The sequence below is a fragment of the Palaemon carinicauda genome, chromosome 22, assembly GCF_036898095.1.
Source record: "Palaemon carinicauda isolate YSFRI2023 chromosome 22, ASM3689809v2, whole genome shotgun sequence".
NCBI classification, from domain to species: domain Eukaryota; kingdom Metazoa; phylum Arthropoda; class Malacostraca; order Decapoda; family Palaemonidae; genus Palaemon; species Palaemon carinicauda.
Window position 1 is genome coordinate 82,812,552 of NC_090746.1, and position 21,179 is coordinate 82,833,730.

Sequence of the window (21,179 nt, forward strand, 5' to 3'; positions counted from 1 at the left end):
GTATTACTATCTACTTGAATTTCTTTTGATGTACTTTGCTTGACGTGAAAAGTATATTTACTTTCTCATATATCAACGAAGGAAGGAGGGAATCCGAAGTACATAGCAAAGCATTCCGTTTGTGATGATTAATTTATGAATTGGCTAAAAGGGGGAAAAAATCTTCACTTCCGTGAAAATATATGTTCTTGGAAGCAGCGCCTGGCCTCCTTTTCCTTGTTTATTTCGTAGGAATTTATCTCTCTCTCTCTCTCTCTCTCTCTCTCTCTCTCTCTCTCTCTCTCTCTCTCTCTCTCTCTCTCTCTCTCTCTCAACACAGTCGAAGGCTATCAGCAAAGTTATTATACAATTACTTTAAGGTGAGCTAGGGGTTTTCATATGCAATTTGCCAGATTTTGTTTTTGAACTTCATAGAAAACTGTACCTAAAGGGATTATTTCTTACAAACGAGGTTTCGAAAATCTTCACTCCGAGCGTTATTCAAGGAAATGGGTGTTCTGCAAATTTCAATCTCCCCTTTTCTGGTAAAGACCCACCTGAATCTTTTCAAAAGGGTTCTATATACCTTAAGTATCAGGACCAGCTTTTTTTTTCTTCTTCTTCTTCTTCTTCAAGAAGGAAGAAAGGCATTGATTATTTTTGGTGGGGGTCGGGGGAAGAAGGAGATGTATAGGTTTTGTTGCTTTTGAGGGAGACTAATTAGTAATTAGAGAAGACAGAAGTAGAATGAATGGCCTCTAGCAAAGCGATTATAAAAATTAACTATTATCTTTTAATGGCCTTAATGCATATTTTGTAATGTAAGTGCAATTTGTTTACCAATATGAATTTTTTTTTTGCCAGGTTTCTCATATATTCAGAAAAAGGGATGTGACTTCTTTTTCTTTTTTACTTGTTGTTTAACCCTTCGGATGCCATATCAAGCATTGAGATCGATTATGTTCTCTTTTTTAACGATTTCCCAGAGAGACGAATACTGCAGGATCGTCATTTCCTACTTGCATGTGTTTACGTTAGATGGCTTCACATATTTGAGAGACAGCTGCTTTCTTTCTCACCGTCATTCCTTTCCTTGCATTTGATCTTGATAATTGCATCTAGTTTGAGTGCAAGTCTCTTCAATTACAGTATGGTTATCAAAGAGCACAGATGATTTTTTTCAAAAGATGTATTAAAGGTTATAGGCTACTGGCGAGAGTTTTGTTACATATTTGTTCACATTGAACTTATTTAATCATAAGTTCAATGTGAACAAATATGTAGGGAGAAATATTAGATATTGGGAATTTTGCCAGAAGTTGGTAATCATTTTGGGGGTGGATGGCATAATTCTACCCAACATTAGTCTTGCTTTTCTATCTTCATTGTTGCGCTTGTGACTTTGGTAGAGTGAAATATTTCATCTTCTGCACTGTTCTAAATCATGCACTAAAATTTCCACACCTGGAATTTAGTCTATTCGTTGGGTAAGAGTCAAATAGGATTTTCAAAGCTGAATATTTGGATTCAGAATGGACTGACCAGTCGTACTGGAGAAAAGTAGGAATAACAGACCTCCCTTTGCACGGTTGAGTACGCCCGAAGAAAAGAAAATGGCCGAGCTTGCAAGACCACCGTTACTGTGATGGTTGTGATCACAACCAAGATCACAACAAGGCGCTATTTCTTTTGTTGTTGGCTATCTTGTTTCTCCGAGCTTCACAATGGGAGGGATTTCATGGAATTCACTTGGAAGTCCAAAGTGGAACGGCCGAGGACATTATGATGCTATGCGAGCCGGGGGGAAGATCTTATCCCAGTATGTCTCTCCAGCGTTCGAAGTTGGATGTGTAATGTTATGTGGCATTCTTCAGTAAATGTTATTTGCATTATTAATAGTTAGTGTTTTGTTGAAGAAAATATATCATATGTTAATTTTGAAGACGAATAACGTTGCAGAGTTGAATTGTAAACCTTCAAAGTTTGCGCAAGAAACGAAAATTTTGAGGAAAGGTTTCCAGTATCCAAATTTTGCAATTATAACGAAATTATGATTTTAGATCTTAAAGAAATCATATTTTGCTCATTCTGTCGAATGTTTGGTTTCTTTCTTTTTATTGATATATGGTTGTTTTAAGTAGTATTCCCTAGCATGGTCAAGTACAAAAAGCTTGAGTGATTTAAACGACAGTATCTCTCTTTTCACAAATACAAAATATCTAAAACATAGTACGAGTCCTCTCTCTCTCCTCTCTCTCTCTCTCTCTCTCTCTCTCTCTCTCTCTCTCTCGTTACTAGTTTGTAAGTAAAAAGGTTAAATTGTCCTAAATTAAACTCGTAATAGTGTAATTTGTCAAAATTGTTTGCTTTTCCGCGAAATACACGAGTCCTTTGATGTTTCTGATTCTATTTTCCGAAGAACATCGGTGGCATAACCATTAAAGCTAGTCATGTTTTGATGGAAAATGATAAAGTTAAAATATTGAAAGGACTTTGGAACATCTATTGATCTTCATAATTGATAAAAACTATTGTGCAAGAATGACTTCATTGACAATATTTATTATTTATTTTTACTCAGTATCGACATATCGTCGCACATGCAACAAATGATACGCATTTATTATTATTACTATTATTTTCATTAAGTAGACAAAGCCCCAACATGTGCTTTCTGATTGGCCCAATTTACGGTGCCCAGTTGCTGATTGGTGGACGTAGCATTGTTAGGGAGGAGCTGTTGCTGTAATGCTCGGCAATTGGCTCTTCTTAGAACCGTTGTATTTTGATTGGTTATAATGGCAGGCTGGGCGGAGCGGGGGCATTTTTATTCTTTGTTATTTCAAAGAATGGAGGGGTTGAAAGAAAAATGCCAACTGAAGAAACAACGTGACTTGCGAATATGTTTATTACTGATGTTTGTGTGTGGAAAAAACAAGTCTCTTATTATCTCTTCCATAATTATTTTGTTCTTTGAATTTTAGTTTTATATTATGGTATATTATTAATTTGGAATATACAAGAATGGCAAAAACGACAGATAGAAAATGGTGAGTAATTGTTATTTTCTTTTACTTTTTCGGGGGGGGGGGGGAGGGGGGGGGAAATGGAGACGCAAAACTTATTTTCATTTTCATTGACACCCACATCGGTAATTGTGTAATCATATTATTTTTGGAAATTCTTGACCGTCACTATTTTGGGTGTGATTGGTCTTATGCTATAGTTGCTAAGAGATTTGTCTTATGATTTTATAACCTGAAACCAGCATGTAACCATTTCTCACAAACACACACACACACACACACACACACACACACACACACACACACACATACGTCGGAAGTTCACCGTTGCTGCTAAATCCAACCCGACCTCCAGCGGATCCTGCTAATTCATCAATCTTAGTCAAAGGCTTAACCAGTTTCAATTTGCCGAACGCAATTCCGCTTGCAAATTCCGTGTTATTGTTTAGTTCCTTTTTACAGCCATGATAGATTATCCTACAAGGTAGGAATATTTATAAATAGTACATAGAACCTTTTGCATAATAATCAAACAATTGGGTGCGATGCCGATATCAATCATATGAATAAACAAGAATCAATATAGTTTCATCTACGCAATGTTTAGAAGAGTTTGACTGAATCCACTTCAGTAGTCCCCTCCCTCCTCGTGGGCTTGCGTTTAGAACGAGAGGCACTACTCTCCCCCTCTCTCCTTGTCCTAAACCACTTAGCATAGTTGACCCACAAAGGAGCCCCGATGAAATTCTGTTGAATTAATGTCGAGCTTCCTGCTGTGATTTGCCCCTTACACTATTTGATGATCCGGTAACAGCTGGGACGAGGGCGGCCATTCATTCGGTTCCTGGTATCCCATCTGTCGGTTTTTTGTGGTGTGTTGTCATAATCGCATTTGTATGGCCTGGTACTAGATGGATGGAATCCCCCCTCCCACCTACCCCTACCTCTCTCTCTTTTCCATTGACTGGATAAATGCTTCGGCTATTCGACAGGAAAAGGTCATAATTAAAGCAACGTATTCGGTGGCGTGGCCACTTTCATATGTTAAATATTGGTGTTGGACAGCTTGCGTGATATATTTTTATTTTATAGCCGTAGTTTCAACCTCTGGCAGAATTTGTTTGTTGGTGGAACAACTATTTTCTATTTTGTACTAGTGATATCACAACACTGTCTGCTTATTTTTGTTCCGAGATTCGTCCTAAGCTGTGATCAGACTTCAAAGATTAGGCTTGAAAAGGACTGGCCTGTAGATACCAAAATGAACGTGGATTTTTCTTACTCTGAAATCCAAAGAGAACAGTTGTGTGCAAGTTAAGGATGAATTGTGTTGTGTACACACTAGCCTCGACGTGATGCTGATGAGCCATTGTGTATGAAGCGACTAATAATGAGAAAGTAATCCTGCATAGGTCTCTCATTCATGATCCATCGGGTAAATAATGAATGTGGCAGAGACTTCTGTAACTCATCTCTGGCCCCAACACCAATTCGGAAAAAAATGTCCTAATGCTCTATATATATATATATATATATATATATAGAGAGAGAGAGAGAGAGAGAGAGAGAGAGAGAGAGAGAGAGAGAGAGAGAGAGAGAGAGAGAGAGAGCGCATTAGGAACAAATGCAGCCGTTTCTAGTCACTGCTGGACTAAGGCCTTAGACATATCCTTATTCATGTCTGAGGTTTGGCGGCCCGTTTTGGTCACCATGGTGGTCACTGCGGATTATTGATAGTGTGAGATTTTCGCGTGATCACTTGACAGTAGCCTATATATATATATATATATATATATATATATATATATATATATATATATATATATATATACTGTATATATAGATACATACATGCATACATACATTTTGGCCAATTGATATATGTTATATAAAACCAATACAATAGTCTTCAATTACTAGCAGACGTGATATTTTCTATTCAATTCCTTGCAAAATCTAGATTGAAGTTCTATGGATGAGAGAGAGAGAGAGAGAGAGAGAGAGAGAGAGAGAGAGAGAGAGAGAGAGAGAGAGAGAGAGAGAGAGAGAGGAAGTGGGAGGGCAAAGGCATATTTGTGTGCGCTAGCATCATCACTATGATTTCCTTTTTACTTGGAATTTTCCTATGAAAACAAAGAGTAGAGCAATTTGTTACCATGCAAGTTGGGCAACAAAGAGGGCGCACACGCACATGCGGCCACAGAACTAAATGGGTGTCATGTTATAATATCTGTCATAAACTTTATGTGGAAAGCTCCTCTCAAGGCCTCTCGTGAAACTCTGTCGTTCATCTGTTTTATTATTATTCTGCCCTCGAAGGATTATATTCAGAAAGGCTATTCATTCCTGCATATTTTCATGTTGGAAAGGACTGGCGTAGTTGAGAATCATATATATTTTTGCATGTATAGCAAATATTTACTAGGAAAATTTATATTTACGTAATTTAAATTATTTCCATTCAGTCGGGTTAATGATTTTTGTTATTGTTTTCTTCTTTCAAAGTCCAAGTTTTTCCGACTTGGAGGTTTAGTGGACAGGGGAAAGACGCTATTTATTGTTCTTCCGGTAATTATTCATGTGAACATCTCAAATTTTATTAGAACATTTTAGATATTTCTCAATGAAATTTGTATGGTTAGGCTGCATTATTCAATATATATATATATATATATATATATATATATATATATATATATATATATATATACACATTATATATATATATATATATATATATATATATATATATATATACACATATATATATATATATATATGTGTGTGTGTATGTGTGTGTTGTGTGTGTATGTATATGTGTGTGCGTGCGCTGCTGTTGTTATTGTTGTTAATGTTATTGCCTTGTATTTTGAAGTATTTTTTACTGGTCTTGTTTGCACCACCATGGTTCGAAGGTATATTTCAATTTACCTTAGTCGAAGCTTTCAAAATAGTGTATACCTTATTTAAGTATTATTTAAATTCTTGTAACGGAGTTAATTCAGTTTTATTTAAGGAGAGAAAGGTCGGCTGATTAGCATAAATAAGAAAATAATTTACCAAGACATGGCTTTATTCCTTTCAAATTCTATATGAATGAAATATCCAACTGCAGTTATATTATATGTATTTTGATGTATTATGTCGTTTTATGACATGCTGTGATTCGATATTGAATATCCAATCATTTGCAAACCAAAATCATGTTTCAGATTCTTTATTCCTCCTCCATAGTAAAAGGAAATAAATGTAACCCAGTTTTCATGAAGGTAGGGTGAAAATTATAAGAACAGATGAGAATCAAATTATAACTTTTTTTTTTTTTTTTTTTTGAGGACGTAATAGAATTGCCTTTGCTATTTTCTCGGAGTCCTTGGATGGGAATTATTCAAAAGTGAAAGTAACATAGCCATGACCTATAAGACTATAAATACCATACAAAACCAGGCCTTGAGTGAGCTACCTCTGAAACCCCTTAAACAATGCCACTTTTGCAAACTTGTTTTAGAGGTCATTCTTGTTCTGGTTATTTCGATTATATACTCAGTTCGTTAAACGATTTACTTTTTTGACATTTCATTGTTGAAGAATATTAAAAAATATATATTTTAAGGATAGATAATTTATCAGTCCCATTGTCCTGTCTTTCATGAGGGATTACGTTCTCAAGGAAAGAGAAGTAGGATTATAATGTTCACTTTGTTTAGAGATGTAAATGAAAAAAGAGGAGAATCATTGAGAAGGAAGGAGGGCTGAAGCAGTTTCATTGGATAGGATTACCTTTTAAGAGAGTTCCCGAGAATTCCTCATAGCAGCTTAAATGCCGTTTCCTTGAATGATGACAAAAAGCGCACCGGGTTTTTTTTAGGAAGGGTTGAGTTAGGCCCCGGAGTAGGAGAGACATAATAAAGCCGTCAAGATGACATCATGGCCAAATACAATGGGGTAGTTCTCGAGAACCCAAAATCTCTTTCTTTGGTTCCTATCACTTTTCTTCCTATTGCCCAGTGTAGCCCATTCTTCTCCCCATCCTTGTGGCTTTGTGACCGTTTCCTCTTAGTCCAGGGAAGGAGCAGTGCCCCCATTGAAGACCTCCCCCCACCCCAGTTGTTCTTTTTTAGGACCTTTGGTTTTCCATTTCTCGGATCTTTTGCCTCCCACCAAGATCGAGATAAGTGAGGAGGGTGTTCAAGAAAGAGATAAGATGGGAGGTTTCCATTGTTAGCACTGTTTGCCTATTCACGGTAGGCATTCAGTGTCTAAGAAGACCAGCAGTTCTTGGATCCCTGGCCCCTCAACAATGAAGACCACAGCATCGGCTGTGTTTGTTGATTCTGAGAGCAAAATGTTGCCCGTTCTTGGGATCTGGAGAGGAGGGGGGGGCAGGATTTCTTCACCCGAGGGAAGAGGCTATGCGCACCACCACAGTCTGTTGTTATGAGCTGTTGCGCAGCACATCGGTCCTTTGTTGTCCGTTGCGTTTTCTCAGCATTCACCTGGCCCTTTGTTTACGAGTTCTTGGAGTTCCGAAAATGACATTCTTGCTTGATGGTGGTCTCTATTTTTTCCCTTCCTTTGTATTTCTGTTTTGTTTTTATCTAATGGGAATTTTTTTTAAATGCATCTTAACTTCTATCTTTTCATATTACCTCAATTTAACTGTACTTGAGTGCTTTGTTTAAATACTCATGTCAGATTCATGGATGGCTGAATGATTAAGTCAGTCATTTATTTAGGTAAATCCTAAAGGCATCGGTCGGAATCCTGCTCATATCCCATATAAATCTACAGTAACCCTTTGGGTATGGAAAAAAGGGAATAATAGTTGATGGTACACTCGGGAACGCCATTCTGTTTTATTTTTCTTCCTCTGGTTTTTTTTTTTAAGTTTTTATAGTTTATATATGAAATATATAATTTAATGTTTTTATTTTTCTTAAGATATTTTATTTCATTGTTTATTATGACTCTTTAAGTTTATTTCCTTGTTTCCTTTTCTCACTGTGCTATTTTCCCATGTTGGAGACCTTGGGCTTATATCATCTTGCTCTTTACAACTAGGTTTATAGCTTAGCTATTAATAATAACAATGATAATAATAATAATGTATTATTCTGATGGCCGATCCAATTATATAAAATCGTCTTTTTACTTATATTCGCGCAGCTCTTTTTATCGATGAAATTCCACTGTATTACTTTGGGGCATTTATTAGTTTATTAAAGTAACGTATTTTAAAAATCAATTATGGCAACGTTTGCTTCAATTTTCAGTCTGACTGTCCTTCGTTTAACTTTGAAGAAAGGTAAAAGAGAGTTTTTCAGAATTGCTGTTAGCAAACATTCGAATTGGGAATATATCTAGGAAATTTTTATCTTAGTATTGCACGCTCAATCATTTTCCTAATCTCTCTCTCTCTCTCTCTCTCTCTCTCTCTCTCTCTCTCTCTCTCTCTCTCTCTCTCTCTCTCAGTAAAATTACCCTACCAAAACTTTCTCGTATAATATAATCTTGGAAAGTAATTTTCTTTCAGTGTAATGTTTAATTTCTTAGTATGGAAAGGTCATAAAGGAACAGACGTTATAATTAGCCTTATTTACATTACTCTGTAAGCAAATGATATAATGGATCCTCTTACTGTACTCATATGTTGTCTGATAATTTGTCGTAGATGGTCAGAAGTAAATATTGGTCAGCTTTCTATTTTAACAGGATATATATATATATATATATATATATATATATATATATATATATATATATAATTGTATACATTTATTTATATATATATATATTTATATATATATATATTTGTGTGTGTGTATTTACTGTATGTGTGTAAGTATGTAAGTGTGTATGCGTGTGTATGAGGCAGACACAAATTTGAGTGTATGTGTTTTTCAACTTGTAGTTTTAAAGTTCATCTTGTTTCCACAAGTAAGCATCTTGTATACAGAATTCATCGCTAAAGAGATGAAATTCTTTGTCGCCTTTATTGATGCCTCGAAACCTTTGTAATTAAGATTTGGAGCTAGCATCCTGGATGATGTTCTTTCTAGGTATCAACCTGATTGACTGAGTATCGTTTTGTTGATGACCAAGTCAGGGGGACTTTGATCTCGTCCAGACAATAGGCTGCGTGCCCTTTGAAGACGAGGATCAAAGGCTCTCTTTATCCTGCGTTATCAAAGACGAGAAAACATTCAACCTCGAAGTAAAAGCCCATTGTCAATAATATTTCTTGTGAAACGTTGCTATGCTCTCTCTCTCTCTCTCTCTCTCTCTCTCTCTCTCTCTCTCTCTCTCTCTCTCTCTCTCTCTCTCTCTCTCTCTGTCTATATCATTATAATCCTGATATCCCAAATGCCGGAAACAGAGGACGCTAAGTATTTCACGGAATTATTTACATCTGCCAGACTTCCACGAACGGATGTAATCTGTAGAATAATTTTCTCCTTTTTCATGTGGTATTCAAATAGATGTCATAAAATAGACATATGTACTGGTTTGCGTGTTTTATATATATAAATAAATAAATATATATATATATATATATATATATATATATATATATGTATATATATACATATACATATATATGTATATATATATATATATATATATATAGATAGATAGATAGATAGATAGATAGATAGATAGATACATGTGTATATACTAATGCTTGTTTGTATAAAAAGATATGTTTATATATAATATATATATATATATATATATATATATATATATATATATATATATTTATATATTTATGTATATATATATATATAAATATATATATATATATATATATATATATATATATATATATATATATATATATATACATGTGTATAGTATGCACCAACAAAGCATATATTTTCTAATGATAAGGTTTTCTGCGGCACTCCTGAGAGTAACTTTCAATTTGAATGTTCATTGAAATTTTATAAACGAAATTAACGGTATATAATCTTATAACTCGTAAATGTCAGGGACTGAACAGTCCATTTGACTCACTAACTTATAAAAGGCATCAGTCAATATCAAAATCTTGGGACTGGCATTAACCTTTTTTTTTTTTTTTTTTTGCTGCTGCTGCTCTCCTCTTTCGAGTTATCCATAAACTTTTCAGTTTGGACTTTCCTTCAAGACAGCGAATTATATTGTTGACCTGCAGGCAAACGAATTTTGAAATCACTTATTTTCTTAAGAGAATTGCTCGGCATAAGTTTCTTCGTAAGACAGGCTTAGATTAAGTTGACTCTCCACTGTGTCCCTGGTTCCAAATTGTTTGCGGGAAGTCATTGCGCCGTTTTGGGCATAAACTGCAGCTGTTAGTTAAGTATTTTGGGGGCATGAGTCAGAAAGTAATCAATTAATCGTTTTTGGGGCATGAGCCAGGAAGAACTATAGGGGATTAGCCAAGCTATATACTGTAGTAAGCCGATTCACATGGTAGGGGATTGGGTAAAAGAGAGGCACAGCAACCGTTATTGACACTGTTGTTCATAACCTGCTGAATTAAGGGCTAATCACTGCGAAGGAAATTTCCAAAACATAATTACTTCCATAGCCTACAGCCCTACACTCTTAAACAAAAACGTAATGTTAATCTGAAATTCTCCGTAAAAATATACTGTTCTCAGCCGCATTTTAGTAAGATACGGTGACCGTAATTTCACCATACTTTGTTATTACCTTTTACGGGCTGGTGACCCTAATATCATTCCTTTACGTCAATATATAAAAATTGTTAGACATTTACCGTTTTTTTAATGCAAATTTTTAACAGTGTACATAACCTCGCATAAAGCTCACATGCAGCACTTCGACCATCTACCATAAAGCAATGCCACAGACTTCCCAGAAGATAAAGCCATTTCTGTCCCAGCATTTTTCACCCGAGAGTCTCCTCATCATCCTACTTTTCCACTCCATGCCTCCCCAATAATGAAAAACCAATTATAACAACTTTTTCTACAATTAACTAAACAATCTCAAAATACCAGTAAAAGTATTTTTACCCCTGCTAACGTTTGCATCTTTCATTCTTACTCTAGTGTTTCCAATCTTTCTGCCCATCCTAATGCGTGTTTTATACCGTTCAAATGACTCCACAAACCTTCGCAACGTAGAGTAGCATTAACAATCCTATTGTGTTTTCAAATATTTTCTTTAGGAAACTCAACTTCGGATGTGAACTCACACAATTTTACACCATTCCGATTATATATTTACTACTCTTCATAGCCTCTCTCACTTATCCATCTATGGAAATATTAAACAATCATTTACTCATAATTTGCACCTAATTTTTACTTTTTATACTTTTAGATACTAAGCCAATCATAGTCGCGCCTACAAATATCAACAATAATTCAGTTTCCATTAAGAATAACCAACAAATTACCTTGTAATACATAAGTCCTCAACACGCACCACATAGCATTATATGTATCTCGATCGTTATGGGTTTCTTGGGCTATTAATACCACAAACATTTTTTTTTTCATTTAATCTCTTGTTTCTCTTCCAAATTTTTATTCTTAAAAATCAACTTTAGGATACACAACCAGTGCATTTAGGTAAATACTCAATCCTGCTTAAAGGTTGAACACACACGCACACACACACACACACACACATATATATATATATATATATATATATATATATATATATATATATATATATATATATATATATATTTATATATATATATGTCTGTGTGTGTGTATTTATATACATTATGTTTTCTCTATGCATATTGTTTTGTAGAACAGTTTCTTATGAAAGGATTCATTTCAATAAACTAGAATTATATAATTTTCACGTTTTCCCCCAAAATAAGCGTGACAAAGCGTCATCGGTGTATTTCATACCTGTGATTGTTAATTAACCTTACACTCTCTCTTTCTCGCAGGTGTACATTGGTGGGTCATATTTTCCATTGTCGTGGTGGCCAGCCTCATTGTCATCTTCATCCTTGTTGTTGGTCGATACAGTTGGGAGTGAGTATCCGTTGAGTTTATTCAACATGTTCTATTTAATTTAAGTTTACATAAAAATTTGAAGCATTCATTACATATTATTTCTATTTTCTATCAGAGTTGTTTTATATGCTATATAGAATTTCTAGCTTACCAAGATAATAATTTTCCAACTATTATATTAAGTGTAAATCTGCAGAAAATTTAAGATTGTATTCGGATTTAAAAAATTTCAAGTCAGTAATTTATTATATAGAATATATATAGTTTTTATAGCAGCTTGCATTGTGGTTGTTAAACGTATGAATATGTTTTTAAACTTCCCTTTCTTAAACAAATTACTTTATTGAAGAAGATGCTACAGACATAACATAACTGGTTGAAATTAGCATTGTCCTAATTGGAGATATTAGTTCAGCTTCATAATTTCCATCAAGTTCAATATCAATTCAGGAAATAATACCAGGATTATTATGCATGAACATCAAAGATATAAGATCTGATGTAATGTATAGTCTGTTAATCATAAGATTCCTTAGAAAAAAATACTATGATGAATATGTAAATGGCACACAGATTGTTACCTTTGTATTATCACTCTCCGCCTGACAGCAGAATTCACCCTAATTTGTCTAAGAACTTGAATTTAATTCTCAAAATTCCTATAATCAAGTTGTGAAACTTGTGGTTTTCCATATCATCTTGATATTGATTTCAGATTGACAACTTCTAATCCATTTGTACATAAAGCAAGCATGTTTTAGCTGTGTGATCCCCTTTATCTATCAGTAATATGATAATTGTATATAACAGTAATACATTGCGTGTATCTATTTTATGCAAGTTCAGCTTTAGATGACAGCTGGGAGAAGCACTTAAGCTATTTAAATTTAAGAATGTATTCATGTTGTTTTTTACCATTTTGTCATTTGACTCCTCTAATCCTTAATTTTTTTTTTTTTTTTTTTTTTTTTGACAGAAAGACCTGTAAATTTATTGTCCAAGATATAATAGAATATTTTTATAGATATCTTTCAGTTTTTACTGAATTATATATAAAGTACATGTCATTATCTCAGGAACAAACACTATTGTCAGTTTTATCATTTACTGTGCGCATTCGTATTTTTGTTTTAACACTGAGTCAAAAGCAAATATGATATGTAAACCCCAAACGTTCTATGAAAAAAAGCTTTACTCCACATAATAAAACAGCACATGATTTTTTTATTTTTATCTAGCGTTTGAAGCATATAGATTAAGTAATATGTATATTGTAATACACTTAATTAATTTATCCTAGATGAAAATCAAAATACTGCAATGATCTGTATTTCACATCTTAGTACTAAGCTTCCTGCGTAAACGTAATAATGAAATGAAGTGAAAACTATGCAAAGCGTTTGTATCATGACCTCCCCGACCATGAACCCCCCAAACCTCCAAGGTCCCAGTGGCATTGCAGGCTTAGATCAGGTTACGTTCTTGCTTTTAACTTTGCTGGTGTACCCGGAAGCTATTAGACATATGCTCCGAATATAGATCCATGAGATTGGAACACGAGCATATGAAAAGGATATTTGGTTTTGTCGAGATTTTAAAGGAAATATAACCCGGCGGTATTGTCAGATGACATGTCATAATTAGCCAAGCAGTTTGTAGTCAAGCAGGATTTTTCTCTGTCAGTGCTCTAACAATTACCTTTTTTCTTTTCCTTCTTATCTTGCAGTATGATCAAACAGTTCCGCTTGGAGTTGAGGCGCAAGCCAGTGCTACCTCCCGGATTCGTAAGTATCAATAAGCAGACAAAAACACGTTCCATGGTAGTTGTTGCACGTTTGCCTCATGAAAAACAAATGCCGATTAGCGGGCTCTTGCACAAGAAGATTACCATTTAATGTAGCAATTCAAACTCAACCAATGTTGTTATTCGTATTTGTACAATGTCAGGGTTGTACCAATGAAATTTATAGCCTCAGTAGCTCATTTTATTTTTCAAATATTCATTGTTTCAGCCTTCATGTTGACCTCATTTGGAGGATCAAAATATTCCCTATTACCCAACGTTAATCTTGTTTTGTTACATCTGCTGAGATAGACTTTGGAAACAAAACTTTAGTTTTTTTTTTTTTTAAAGGTATTGTTATTTCCTCTTTCCGTTCTTCTTTCGTTCTGGATAAAGGTCTTTTTGTGTTTTTTTTTTTTATACAGGAGGATACAGAACCTCGTCCACGTTCTGAAAACAGCTATAAAGGGATTTGGACTCCAACCCGCAACAGCATCACCCATGAAAAACAGAAGTCGCCGTGTTCGGGATTGTCCGACGTGACAGCTGAGCCAGAATGCGAAGATGTAAGTGTTGGTGTTTTTTATTTTTTTATTTTTTTTTTTTTTTTTTTTTTTTTTTTAGTTTGTTTTATCGTCTAACTTATGTTTTAGATTTCATTTTGCCGTAGTTATTTTTCTATTGTGTACGAAAAAAGCATGACGTGAATAGACGATTTTTGTTTCGTCTTACATACACAATATACATTTTTACATGAACTTATTTTATGCAGATACCCTATATATATATATATATATATATATATATATATATATATATATATATATATATATATATATATATATCTCGGAAAGTCCTTATTAGTGGTTAGCTTGCTAACGTAGGGTTAGCAAGCTAGCCACTAATAAGGACTGAACCCCGACATCTATTAGTATCTAATTACAACTGGACTGATTTAAGGGCGATATCAGGTATCGAACCTGGTCTCAAGGAAAACTGTATATTCCACTCATATTTCAATATTCATTTGTATCTAAACATCCAAATTATACCTTATACACATTTCATAATTCTATTTACGACTAAAATTCATCCAGAAAGCAGGATATTGTCTGTGTTTAGAAATGCGTAGATCAAGCAAAAATTTGGATGCCATTTTAAAATTAACTCTTTTCTTTTATTACATTAAACAATATCCCTGATCACTGAATAAGACCCTTCGATATATACTAAGTATTTCTCAGTTGTGATAAAGAGAGAGAGAGGTCTTGCAAATATTTTTGTGGTGGACTGAATATATTTGAAAATTATCTTACAAATAACCACATATATATTAAATTACTCAGATATATACCTCGAGGATTAAAACAATTATTTTAATCATTTTCATTCGAGGGAAGAATAATCAAGCATGTATTACTGCATCTGTGTTCATAGATTAGAGAGTATTTATTCATGTATTCTATGTATGCTTGGTTCCCTCTTTATTCGTTGTTTTCTGAGTTCCTAGTGTTCTTCATCTCTATGTATGGCATTCTTGTCATTAGTTTATGACTAGTGGTTCACTCTTTTATCAATATTTTCCTTTCTATCTTTGAGTGTGCTTTTACTGTTTTAGCGAAAACTTGTTTACATTACTTTCATAATCTGTTGCATCAGGCACTCTGGTTATTTCGTTTATCTACTGAAGTTTGCATTCCTTTAAATGACTCTTGGAAGTGTTTTTTTTAAGATTATTGAATTTCAACTTCAATTCAACGAATTTTTTTTTTTTTTTTTACTTTTAAGAAGTCATCTTTACGTATGACGGGGCAATGTTAGTGTTTTGTGTTTTGTCCTTTTTATTTATGGTTCTAGTACTTAAATATTTTATTCTGGTTTTTAATAGTAATCTTTATTCCCTTCCCTAATTTACTTTATAGCTGCGATGAAGTTTATGATCTGCATCTATTTTTGAGCCCCTTTCTAACAGCATGTATATCATGGATCTGTTATTTTTGTAGTTTTCGAAGAAAAATATGTCACAAGCAATTCTTTTTCGTTTCGTCTTTTTAAGAAGCTTTTAACTTGGAACTATGTTGCCTTAAGTATGATATTTATAAGTTTTATAGATATTTTTGATGAATTCACATGAATAGGCACAATAAGTATTGCATTTAAGTAAGGAAGAAGAAGAAAAATTGTGCTAAGTGAACACATCTTATTCATTGCAATTTGCATTATGATCTTTTCTATCTTTTTTTTTTCTCATATGGAAGACAATACTTGTAAGTTTTTCTTGGAGTGTATATACCATCACATTTTCAGCTTAGCATGCAAATGGCTCGCCAGCAGTGGGCTTTGCCAAGAATCGCTCACCAAAACTATAATTTTCACGTGCTATTTTGGATGACTCGGCTTATTTCAATTTTGATCGTATTTTGATAATAGCAACATTTTTTTTTTTACAAACAAATATTTAAGTTTGTATTTGAACATCTTCTATCTATTGTTTATTTTACATCCTTGAATGAACGAACGAATAGTGCACTCTGAAGCAATACATTTTTGCACACTACACTCATAGCTGCTTGGGCATGAAACACAATTTAGGAAAGCGTTATGTTTCCCTAAATTATCAAGCTTTTATACAGTTACGATATATATTATCTGCATAACTGATATAACTAATTTCAGAGAATCTAATGCTATTTTAAAGTTATACATGAAGCTTGCAATACTTATAAAAATACTGATAAAAGGAAATGCTATTTCTAGAATAAATGCTATACATTTTTCATATATCATATTGCAAGTCATCAGTCTGATATTATGAGGATTAATGGCGTATTACAAGTTTTAAAATTGAGGAGGTTCTGCCTACATGGCACTTTCTTTGCATGTCCGTTATATTTTGTTTATCGTTAAGGGCTTTCTCAGAAACTGAGCATAGTAATGGATGCAATCTTATCATTATATATACTCGAAAGATATGCGGACATACATAAAATTGAAATCACCGGGCTTTTGAATGTATGAATGTTATACCTTAACATTAGATCAGCCATACATTATTAATTAAACCGCATGAGTAATTTCAGCGAGTTCAGAATGTAGAAATCGTTATTTTTTTTTTTCTTTTTTTTTATTTATTTATTATTTTTTTTTTTTTTTTTTTTTTTTTGCCAATTGGAGCCCGATAACCTACGCTCTCATTAAAAACTATTCATGTAAAAAGCGGATTATTGCCTATCATTTTAACACGTACCATCTTCCAGCTGATCCCCCCTGGAGGAGAACGCACTGGACGAAATCTGTCGGGTGATTCTGGAACTTCGGAGACCGATCCCGGTGACTCTTCGGGTTGTTCAACCGGTGGCGAATCAGATTCCTCGTCAGCCACTGATCGACATCATCCATCATCCGATTCTGGCACAGTTCAAGAGGTAATGGAATATTCTACTTTGTTACCAGGAATTGATATCCAGTTCCTTAGTATCTATCAATATTGGGAGCGTCTACTTTAGTTTTCCATTAACTACACTTGTTATTTTAACTAAAGTACTAAAATTATAAGATCTCTCTCTCTCTCTCTCTCTCTCTCTCTCTCTCTCTCTCTCTCTCTCTCTCTCTCTCTCTCCCATATATATATATGTATATATATATATATATATATATATATATATATATATATATATATATATATATATATATATATATATATACATATATATGTATATATATATATATATATATATATATATATATATATATAGGATAGAGAGAGAGAGAGAGAGAGAGAGAGAGAGAGAGAGAGAGAGAGAGAGAGAGAGAGAGAGAGCGATCATATAATTTTAGTATTTTAGTTAAAAAACAAGTGTAATTTATCTTGGAAGATATCTACGCTGAACTGTCTTTATATGTTTGCGACTTGTAATTTCAGAATCTGAAGTGAACTATTTTATTCATATTTAAGATCATTACTTAATCTAGAAGGGTTTAAAAAAAAAAAAAAAGACTGGAGAAGTTATTACTGGGATTGCAAATTTTCACAAGCAAGTTGTGACTATAATCAGCCATTCGATTATGGTTAGCAATACAATTCCAGGCATAAGCTTATGAACGAGATCAATCTTATGTTTTGAAGCATCAGTTTAGGAACGATTTACATCTTACAAGCTCCATGAAATTACAGAATTTGATCATTTACATAGCCTCAATCGCACACATTGGATTGCTTGAAATACATTTATCCTAAGAGTAACACGTCAGTTTAAATAAAACCCAATATTGTCAAATGCGATAAACTCATTGAAACTGAATAATTAAAATTCGCCAAAAACATTACTTTGAAATTTTCGTCCTAAAAACTTAAAATCTCTCTCTCTCTGCTAGGATAAGTGGTTTTTTTTTTTTTTTTTTTTTTTTTTTTTTTTTTTTTTTTTTTTTTTTTTTTTTTTTTTTTTTTTAACCTTTTCAGATTATGTAATGATCCTAAATAGGAATAAAATAGTTCGCTTGAGATTCACAAGTTACAAGTCGCAAACAAATAAAGACAGTTCAGTGCAGATGTCTTCCATGATAAAAAATTATAATGTAGTTTACCATAACCTTGTCATTTAATTTTTACTATAGATAACAAGTAAGAATTTCTTTATTTCTTAATCTTCATGTAAAATACACCTTTAATGCATGTCAAGTGTAACTATGCAAATACTTCATATGTGTAGCTACTCCACACTTATCAATGAATTTACTCACAGGAACCAGGATCCCATTTGGATAGAAGTAATAGGGTTAGCTCTGGATCATTGCGACTTCGTACACCTGGACCACCATATGTCCGTCCAGGATTGCCAGATGGGGTAAATTACTTCATTTGCATCATTTTTTCATATTGATATGTCTTGGATAAACGTTTTTTTAACATACGTGTATACAGTCTATATTATTATTTCTTTTATATCAAAAGAAAATTATTCTTCATATTCTTTGTCAATTGTCTAAACTAGTATTATCTGTTATTGACACCAATACCTATCTTATGTTTATTATATTATTTCAGATGAATACAGGATATGTATCGGCAAGTTCAGTACCAAACTTAGCAGTTGGAATGTCAGATGGAAGTATGTCCTCACATCCATTTACAGCAAATGGTGCATTAGGCACCCTTCCTGAAATGCCTTTAGGAGCACGGACATCCACAGGATATATCAGCATGCCAGATGCTGATGCAGATACTATTAGTTTAGATATCCTTAATAAATTCACTCTTCCTCATGAAGGAAGACAAGGTGGATTCCCTGCATACTCTCGTCACAACTTCCCTTATAAAAAGACAACTGAAATGTCTCCTTACATCAAAACTGGATCTTTGCCATGGTTAAACACTGGATATGTAGCTGTTGCTCAGGCTGAAGGTGGAAGGCCTGAAACTACACCTCCAGCTAGAGGGTATGTGGCTGTGAGTGATGCCATGGGGGTCATGAAAAGGCAACCTTCTCTACCATCATTGTGTACAGGTTTTACAAAATCTGTGTCAACGCCTGATGAAGATTTACCACCAGGTGCTTATTGCAGGGTTGGTTCACGTAGTTCACCTGGCCCTCCTCCTGGAGCTTCTGCTGGCTATGTTGGTATTGCACAAGCATTACCTGTTCATTCTTCACATAATTCTGTAACTGCTGCATCTCCAACAAATAAGACCCCATATGTAACATGTGCAATAGCTGAATCTTTGGTTTCACCCAATAGTACTCCAGAAAAGGTTAGTGGAGCATACGTATCTGTAGGAGATTTTTCCGGAAGTCGATGGGCTCATCCAGTCATACAGCATGATACTTGTGAAGAGGGCCGAGAGGTTGCCTCTGCACCTGTGGAAAGCTCCCGAGGCCGTCCTTCTGTTCCAACGCGGCCTAACACTTCAGATGCAACAGTAAATCATAATCGAGGAGGAAGTCGATGGCCACCTTTGGCCCCGTCACTTTCAAAACAAAGTTCTGGATATGTATCCCAAGAGACATTAACATTTCATGATCCTGTGGTCATGTCTCCTAAAAGGCTTTTAGCCCAGAGTCATGAGCCACATTCAGTTGTGTTATCAGCAAATCATAAAGCGTCCATGGTGTGAGATATATGTCCTGATAATAAGGATATTAATTTTAATGAAATACATGATTTCTTTTATTGCATTTTAGTCGTGGCTCTTATAAAGTTTGATACGTGGGAACCTTACTTCCGCAGAGATTCTTAAGTAACCTCTGTTGATCCTTTATGTGAGGAGTGATGTACTAAAGCCACAAATAAAATTACCTGGTATCATGAAATATTTTTATTGTGAAAGACTGTACTGAAACACCCATAGTGTGTGTTGCTCTTTGTTTATAATGTGAGTACAGCTGTAAACAGTTCTGATGAAGTGGATTAACCAGTGTTTGTGTTGCATTCTCTATTGTAACATTATTGGGTGAACGTTGATGTGACAAATTCAGCTTTTCTGATGAGATCCCAGTTTAAATTTATGTGGTACACCTTTAGAAAGTACAAAGACTTGCCCTTGGTAGTTGATATACTGTGCTGAAATAAGCTAATTGTGAATAAAGGTGTTTTAATTTTTATGAGTATCCCATCTTATAAAGGGAAATTGACTAATACATTTTTCATATGTGACTTTAAGCATTCTGACTTTCAGTGTGGTGACGAAGATAGGAATTGCAAGTTCCATTCTTCATTATATAAGTGAAATGCATCATTTCAGTAACAAAAAGAACAATATGTTTTAGGTAAATTCAAAGCCAAGCATGTACAATGCTATTATCAAAATGAAGCAAAAAAATAAGATTTGATTTTAGTTTTCCAGGTCTTATATCATAAGGTACTAAACAACGATGTATTTTTTAGTTTCATTATGTAACTTTAATTGTATTGCCTCTTCAACTCCACTTATGATGATAATTCAAAGTGAAATACAATTTAATTACTGTACAGTATTCTAAAGATGTATATGTAAATTGTTACCCACAACACGCAAAGTGTCGTAAACCAATTATTTATCGAATCATAAAATGGAAACTAAAATCATTCTTTCTAGGTTAGTTCAGTATGAACCACCACCACCGCTAATTCAGAATGACAAGTGTGTAAAGAATTTTTGGGCTTAGCTCTTGATTAGGAGGTTACTATAATTCCTAATCAAGTTGCTCATTCCCAGCTGAGTGCCAAGTTGATTTTTTTGTGGTAAGAGTTCCAGACAATTCCTAATGCTCAATATGTCTCAGTTCCAATACTCAGTTTGCATCTCTAGTGGGATTTCTGGAGCTGTTCCTTCATATTTAATATTACTTTAAAGCTACTGTACATGTGCAGATAAGGAGAAAGATCGGTGTACTGTTATATCGAAATTTCTTATACAGATTT

At 34.0% G+C, this 21,179-nt stretch overlaps 1 protein-coding gene across 4 annotated transcripts in view; it reads left to right on the top strand.

Moving 5' to 3' along the window:
* The window catches only part of LOC137616567 (cytokine receptor-like), a 160,092-nt gene extending 140,016 nt beyond the window's left edge, over positions 1-20,076 (top strand). For all 4 annotated transcript variants that reach the window (XM_068346440.1, XM_068346443.1, XM_068346444.1 and 1 more), the window contains 6 exons: positions 11,929-12,016; positions 13,725-13,782; positions 14,207-14,347; positions 17,039-17,206; positions 18,524-18,625; positions 18,826-20,076. In XM_068346440.1, coding sequence (XP_068202541.1) covers positions 11,929-12,016; positions 13,725-13,782; positions 14,207-14,347; positions 17,039-17,206; positions 18,524-18,625; positions 18,826-19,893 — 1,625 coding nt within the window. In that variant the 3' untranslated portion in view covers positions 19,894-20,076. The remainder of the gene's footprint in view (positions 1-11,928; positions 12,017-13,724; positions 13,783-14,206; positions 14,348-17,038; positions 17,207-18,523; positions 18,626-18,825) is intronic.
* Positions 20,077-21,179: the final 1,103 nt, after the last annotated feature.